This window comes from Frankliniella occidentalis, unplaced genomic scaffold (genome assembly GCF_000697945.3).
Source record: "Frankliniella occidentalis isolate FOCC.00 unplaced genomic scaffold, Focc_3.1 Scaffold4026, whole genome shotgun sequence".
NCBI classification, from domain to species: Eukaryota; Metazoa; Arthropoda; class Insecta; order Thysanoptera; family Thripidae; genus Frankliniella; species Frankliniella occidentalis.
Genome location: NW_026271076.1, coordinates 994 through 8,447, shown reverse-complemented (window position 1 = coordinate 8,447; position 7,454 = coordinate 994). Strand labels below are relative to the sequence as shown.

The following is a 7,454-nucleotide window of genomic DNA, read 5'->3' as shown; positions in this document are numbered from 1 at the left end:
GCACCTCGACGGGCACCTCGACGGGCACCTCGACGGGCACCTCGACCTCCAGCGGCTCCTCGCGCACCAACAAGGCCGATGACGCCGGCGGCAGCGCCACGGCTTCGGCGCCGTCCGTCGCCGTGGCCGTCGTGGCCCTGGTCGTGAGCCTCGCCCTACGCAGACCCTGAGGCCTCGTCTCCATACCAGACCGGTCGACGCGATCCTCGACACTGCGCTCCGTGCGGCGATTGCTGTTTTATTTGCCGCCTCGTCGTCAGACCCGCCGTTTTAAGTCGCGCATCTTTCTTTGCGCTGGGCGTGATTTTGTGGGAAATGTTTGCTGCGAAGCGCTGGCTAAAAGAAAGTAACGTTCAATTACGTTTTTGTCGTTCCTATTCGTTATCGTTTAGTTCGCATAGAGCTGAAGAAATGTGAATCTGATAATACATCCCACCTCCTATAATGGAAGCTGCCTGTCAAATACGACATCAAAACGATATTGGGTCGTTTCGATATCCTTTTGAGAGTTGTTTCGCTCGGGGTGGGGGAAGGGACTTTTCCAGCGGGGCTGGGAATGATCTGTGTTGACCGATAATTAACGAGAATTGATTAGTTAGATTAGTTGTTATCTGTGATGTATTGCAATATTGCAAGTGAGATTTGATACGACGAGATCATTTTCATGTCAATTACATCGTGCTGACCATACGTCGCCGATGGGGAGTGTTGGCTGTTGTTTTGCAACGTCGTGATATGTTTATGGACGGTAGTTACCTGTGCCTTGAATATCTTATAAGTTTTTGCATGTCTACTATTGGCATGACATGTAAATATATTTTTAATCTCCATGGACTGTCGGTGTTATTTTTGTAATTAAAAGTGAAAATCACAACCGTTTGTTTCAAACACTTATTTATTTAAAAAGACAAACTATTGCCAGGTCTGCCTCATGGACGCAAATCCAGGTTTAAACAAATATTAATAAAAATCAAATCCCCTCTTGGGATAACAAACACAAACAACAAAAACAATAAAGGATGACGATGGTATTTACAGATGGCCTTAAAACGATGCAATAAGTACAGTCCAACAGAGATGCACGCCAGATAGATTCTCTTTTCCCTGTCTTTAATCTGGGTGCATTCTGACGCAGTCTTAACGTTAGTAGTAGGAAGGGTGCCGGTTGGGAGGGTTGACGGCTATCGGCCCGGGTCGCTCTCGAGTCACCTGCTGATGCAGAGGACGTTGTCGACTAAGAAGGAGCCGGCCAGGAAGACCAGCCGCAGCAGCGCGAGCAGCGTCACGCCCTGGGTGATCCGGTGCGCCCACCACAACCTGAACAGAAAAGTAATAATCAACGCAGGCGCGGTCTCGTGTGGCAGGATTCTAACTGCAGCATCGTTAGTTTGTTTTGCCGTTTCGACGCGTGTCCGACGTACTTGTTGAGCTTGCTGCGGGCCGCGGGCAGGGACTCGGCGCCGTCCTTGAGCACGTACTTGCGGATGCCCATCATGTAGTCGGCGACGTACGGCTTCCACTCCATGTGCGACACGTCCACGTCGAACGTTTCGCGGTCCGTCACGCAGTCCATGTCCTTCATGAGGGCCTTCATGTTGGAGCTCTCGAAGTCCCACTCGTGCAGCGAGAAGAACTCGCCCGTCTTGGCCGCCGCCTTGAAGCGCTGCGCGATCTTCACCATGCTGCAGTTGTTGGCAGAAAGGACCGTCAGTGGGGCGCAAATTATTTGCACAGAGCGGTGACAATCGTTACACACACAACAAAAACACACTTAAACAGACACATATTCAAATTTCGACAGTTCAAAACAAACCCTGGCCGTACATTGGTTTGCCGCCCTGCGCCCGGATGAGCAGGTCCACGACGTGGGCGGGCAGGAAGTGGAAGAAGATCTCGCAAAACTTGTGCACCGCCCGGTTGGTGCGGAAGCTAAAGCCCGGGTACCACTGCGCGTACTTGGTCGGGGTGTCGACGGCCTGGTTCTGCGTCAGGCGGCCGAACTCGTGCCAGTGCACCGGGTTCAACTGACCGCTCGTGCAGTTGTACACCTGCGCACAAGGATTGCTGGTTAAAACAATGACTACTGATGACAACCATACAACATTTTAATTTTAAGAGAATATATGAAAACGAGTAGTCATATACCACCTGATACTTTTTTGTTTGTTTGTCGGAAAGTAATTAAGAAAGTTTAGGTACAGTGCCATTTTATAATGCATATTTTTGTATTATTTTTTTTTGCTGTGTGACCTGCACGTTGTTGGCGTGGTGCGTGCCGGTGCGCCAGGCGGCCGTGATGAGGGTGTTGACGACTAGGTCGACCGGGATCAGGTCCACGATGTAGTCCTCCTCGCAGATGATGGACCGGATGGTGCCCCTGCCGATCTCCATCATGATGCCCGTGATGCCGCACACGTTGTCCACCCAGCCGGGCACCGGGTCCCGCAGCGCCCCCGTCACTGGATCAGACGGGATTTAGGAATTTTAAAGTCCGAAATATATCCGAAAATAACAGGCAATTTTTCCAGAAGAAAAAAAAATGGAAAAATTGTACTATTTCAAACAAATATTAAACAACTAAAACCGAAAACAATTCTTGAAACATTAAAAAAAAAAAACTTTTACGGATAACTAAAATCCTTGCATAGGATCACTGACGACATATCAGGATTCGCAACACTTTTCAAAATGAATCGAGGACGCCTCAGTTAAGTTCTCCTCGGCTCACCAATGGATGGGCGTACGATGGCGCAGGGGATGTTGTCGGCCTCCTCTTGCACGATCCACTCGGCCATGGCCTTGGTGAGCGTGTACGTGTTGGGGTGGCGCTTGCCCATGAGCGCGCTCGCCAGGCCCGGCATGGCGTCCTCGGGCAGGGACTTGACGAGCTTGATGACGGCCTCGGGGTCGGCGGGCGGCGCGTACACCACCTCGCGCACCTCGCGCTTGTCGGCGTTGGAGTAGGCCGTGGACACGTGCACCAGGGACTTGATGTGCAGCATCTCCTTGCACAGGCGCATGACGCGCTGCGTGCCCACCGTGTTGAGCGAGACGGCCGCGGCCAGGCCCTCGTTGAAGCGGACCGTGGCCGCCGAGTGGAACACGATGTTCACCTCGGTCTGCAGGCGGCGCCGGTCGCCCTCGCTGAGCCCGAGGTGCGGCAGGGAGACGTCGCCGGCCACGGGCCGCACCTTGCCGAACACGCCGGGGCCTTGCTCGGAGCGCAGCCGCTCGAACACCTGTGGGGGAGGAGAGCAAGTCCACGGTCATGTCTGGCGCACACGTGTCGCTGACTAGGGCTGTGCGATATCCAGATCTATCGCGATGCGATATTATTGACCTTTTATCGACATCGACTCGATAATATCGAGTGATATCGCAATATCGAACTATATCGACAGACGATGTGTGTAAAAATGGCCGATATATCGCGATATATCGTCATATCGAGCAACCTCGATATTTCGATATCGCGATGGATCGCGATATATATTAGTATCGAGCAACCTCAATATTTCGATATCGCGATATATCGCGATATATAGTAGTATCGATCAACCTCGATATTTCGATATCGATATTGGGATAATATCGAGCCATCGATATCGGACAATATTCTATCGAAATCGAAACATCGTGATATCGCACAGCCCTATCGCTGACTCGCGTGTGTGTTTGGCGCGTACCGGGTGCTGGAGGAGCTCGAGGTGCCTGCTCTCCACGTCCATGCCCTTCTTGGGCCGGATGAGGATGTAGACGGCGCGCATGTCCGGGCAGCAGCGGAGCAGCTTCTCGACCAGGGCCTTGCCGACGAAGCCCGTGGCGCCCGTCACCATGACGGTGGCGCCGGCGAAGAACTCCTGGACGGGCGAGGAGAGGGTGGCGCTCGCGCCGCCGTCCTCGGGGGCGGCCTCGCGGACGGGCGCGGGGGCGGCGCCCACGGCGTGGCCCTCCGCGGTCCAGGACTCGGCCTCGCTGGCCTCGACGGGGCCGGCGGCGGCGGCGGACGCGGTCTCCACGCCCATCGTGCAGCTAGGCTCGGTATCCCTGCAAAAGAAAGAGGGCAACGAGATCGTTAAAGCTGCGCTCTGGGACAACCCGGCGTCCACTCTCGGACTCCACCACCTGCAGATGTTGTCCAGGAAGAGTTGCAGGTGGTGCATCGCACCGACGACGTGCTCGGTGCGCTGCGGGCGCGTGCACGTCCCCGTCAGCGAAGGACAGCCTCTGACCAAGACCCTATTGATCCCGGGCGCCGCCGGCGACCGAGCGGCACGCGACACCACGGCGACAGTACGACAAGGCACGGCGGAGGGGTGGGGTCTAGTTATCGGAGCCACATTGGTTACAGGCCCGTTACAGGTCCTTTCGAGTTTTCTTTGAGTGCAAGAGAGAGAAAGAGAGAGAGATAGAAACAGAAGGGGGGGGGGGCACTGCACTGAACCGCTCTTGCTGTCTTCCCGGCGCCGTGGTCTTGCGACGTCGAGGAGCAGGCGACTACCGCGATGACGGGGCTACGCACATGCTTTTAAAAGTTTTTCTCAAGGTGGGGAACTTGAAAAATGGAAAGACAATGTAAGTTGCAACGATAAGGAAGAGAACTGATGAATTAATCGCGTATGATGGCGTTAGACTGTATCCACATCCACCGACAAACACAAATTGACTCGGAAGAAGATTACAGAAATCCGCAAATATGACATTTGTGATCCATATTGGTTTGAAACACCTGCTCAAAATATTAACGGGTAGAAATTGTTTATATTTTCTCTAATAGACTACGTCAAATTTACTCCCTAGAGCGTCAATACAGCAAGGGGCTCGAACTTTTGATGGGATCGACTGACTTGATGCGACTGCTCCGAGCAGTTGGTGCGCGACTGCCGGGCCCCGAGGGCGGTCCCAGAGAGAACAGATACATATACACCTATTTATGTTATCTCTGGGCGGCCCATTCGGGCGCGACTGCCATTCAGTCGCCTGCGACTGCCGGCTCAGGGCGTGGCGTAGGGCATAGGGGAGCGCAGTGCCACTTCAGCCTCGAATGTAGGCAACCCAACCAACGTTCCTCCACCATGTCAACCCGCTCGCTCTCTGGCCAGTCGGTGCCCGACTGGCGGCAGTCGCTGTCAGTCAGTCGGAACCCCCGAAAGTTCGAGCCTTGCAATAAATTGCACCGTTTAGAAAGATCAACCTCATGGCGTTGGAGGCACTGAATTTGTGTACGACCCCGAACGAGGCGAGAAACCCCTTGCTTCCGAATCCGAACCAGCGAAGTTCAGCCTGTCGCAAGCTCACACGGTGGCCACGGTGCCTTGCAGGTAGGCAACGTCTCGCCTGCAGCGCATCCGTGTACTGCGGGGTGGCCTACCCCGAGTTTCGCAGGCGGCGAGCTCCCGCACTTTGCCGAATGGATATCTGCACCCAGAAGACCGTTTAGTCCAGAGAACCAAATTCAAAACCGACGAAATTTTAGCTCTGGGGACCAAAATTTATCTGTGGTGATGAAATAATCTAGTCCAGCTGACAACTTGACTGATGCGACCATATTTAGTCAAAAATGGGGTTACTAAATTTTAGTCGGTTTTAGGAACTAAATTTCGTTTCTTACAACCCTGATTTAGTTTTACCAACTAAATGGTTCTCTGGGTGATGAGAAAGAAACGGGCGTACTTCCTGGCCGATGCGATCACTATGCGCGGCGGCCGAAGTGCGCGACATGAGCTGCTTCCCACGGCCCACGGCCCACGGCCCACGGCCCACGGCGACTGATCAACCCCCCTCTTCGCACGGTGAACGGTGCAGCAGTTAGTCACAAAGTACATACCATCGTTATGTACTTTGTGCAGTTAGTGCATCGCAAACTGCAACAGGTGTCGCTGCGGATCTATACTCTCCTACCGGGGCGTGACATCTATACCCCTCTCCACCCCCCCAGGGTATAAAAGCCCCAGGGGATTTATACCGCGAAATTTCACGCAGTTTTTATTTCAAGTTGACTTTCTGCGGACCGCGACTGAACTGTTGATTGTGAGTGTAGTTCGCAGGGAGTTGTTCTTGGCAAAATTCGTTTACCTGTAGTGTAAGTAAACAAGAAGTTTATGTATTCCGCCTTACCTTTTGGAGAATGTTATCCTGTGCCGCGCCCTCTCACATACACTCACACACAGAGACACTCGCGCGCGCACTCACTCTGTTCAATGTACCGCGTGGTGTTCCGTTCCGTTCCGCTGCGCTCCGTTCCCTACCGTTTCGTGCAAGAGACTGCGCCCGGGCGGAGCGGCGCGCCCGCGCTCGGCGGGGCCCTCGGGGCCAGCTGCAGGTGCAAGAGGGACGGGGCGCTCCTCGGCGGAGGGGGTGGAGAGGGGGAGAGGGTGGAGGGGGGCAGAAGGGCTGACCGGGCCAGGCCAATACGGAAGCGTGGATAACTGAGTCACACTGCCATCACTCGCTCAGTTGGCCTCCTTCGACGGCTCGGGCGCCGAGCGCCCCCGCTCCGTCGCGTCGACGACGGCGAACCCCTCCCCCACCGCGTCGTCGTCGTCGTCCTGGGCCGCGGGAGAAGGAGGCGGTGGCGGGGAAGGGCGCAGCGAAAGTTGTGTACCTACAGACCACGTGGTGCCGCGCGGAGGGCTCCCCCTCCCGCACGGCCGGGGGAGGGAGAGGGGGAGGGAGAGAGAGGGAGAGGAGAAGGGAGAGAGGGAGAGGGGGAGGCGGCCTATGACATAATCGTAGGGTGTTATGTAGTACGCCGGTATCCTTCCAGGTCGCCGTGGCGGGGCGGGGCGCGGCCCCCGGACTCCGTGGGGCCAGGCCGGGCCAGGCCCCTCTCCGGGAAGGGGGCCACACTCTACCTACACACCCGCCTCCCTGCAGCCTTGGGAGGCGGGGGAAGTGATCCCAGTGACCTTAACACCGATTGAGAAACGCGTCCGTCTAGGGTGGCCGGCCGGTCCGTCGCCCCGGCCTCGTACCCGCGAGCCGCGAGGGTTACCCGTCGGGAACCGGAATACATGCTGATGTGGACTTCCCTGGGCAATGAAAACGCGAACGGCCGCCCTGCCCGGTCCGCTGACGGGCGGGTTTATGGCAGTCCTCCCTATTATGGATAGTCCAGAAGGTGTCCCTTTGGAACAGTGACACCTTTACATGTAAAGGTGTCCTACGCTTTGTACTCACCACAATGTTTTCGACATATTTCTGTGTACGACTTGTATATGTCCAATAAAGGAGTGTAGGAAGCTTTGCTTGTTTCTCTGTTGAATGAACGCTGCTCCACAAGGAAAAGTACAATTCTTGTCCTTGATTTAAAATTACCGTTAACTTCTTCAAGTGCTAGAGAACTGAAGATACCCGCAGTACTTTCAGTATTTAGAGTCTTGTGTCCTCCCCCTAATAACACGAATTTTTGAAAATAATGATAACGACCCAAAAATTTTCATTATTTCAATAAG

General features: G+C 54.6%; 1 protein-coding gene across 3 annotated transcripts; it reads right to left on the bottom strand.

Moving 5' to 3' along the window:
- Positions 1 to 877: 877 nt before the first annotated feature.
- Positions 878 to 6,284, bottom strand: LOC113208524 (putative fatty acyl-CoA reductase CG5065). Of its 3 annotated transcripts, none has more exons than XM_026425549.2 (7): positions 6,118 to 6,284; positions 3,687 to 4,047; positions 2,729 to 3,239; positions 2,251 to 2,459; positions 1,825 to 2,048; positions 1,422 to 1,682; positions 878 to 1,317 (listed from the first exon to the last, which is right to left on the bottom strand). In XM_026425549.2, the coding sequence occupies exons 2-7, from the start codon at positions 4,023 to 4,025 to the stop codon at positions 1,206 to 1,208; spliced, it is 1,656 nt and encodes a 551-aa protein (XP_026281334.1). In that variant the 5' UTR covers positions 4,026 to 4,047; positions 6,118 to 6,284; the 3' UTR covers positions 878 to 1,205. The 3 variants fall into 3 exon arrangements, with proteins under 3 accessions (XP_026281334.1, XP_052132667.1, XP_052132665.1); XM_052276707.1 differs by having other exon boundaries at positions 6,193 to 6,276; XM_052276705.1 differs by lacking the exon at positions 6,118 to 6,284 and adding an exon at positions 4,126 to 4,871.
- Positions 6,285 to 7,454: the final 1,170 nt, after the last annotated feature.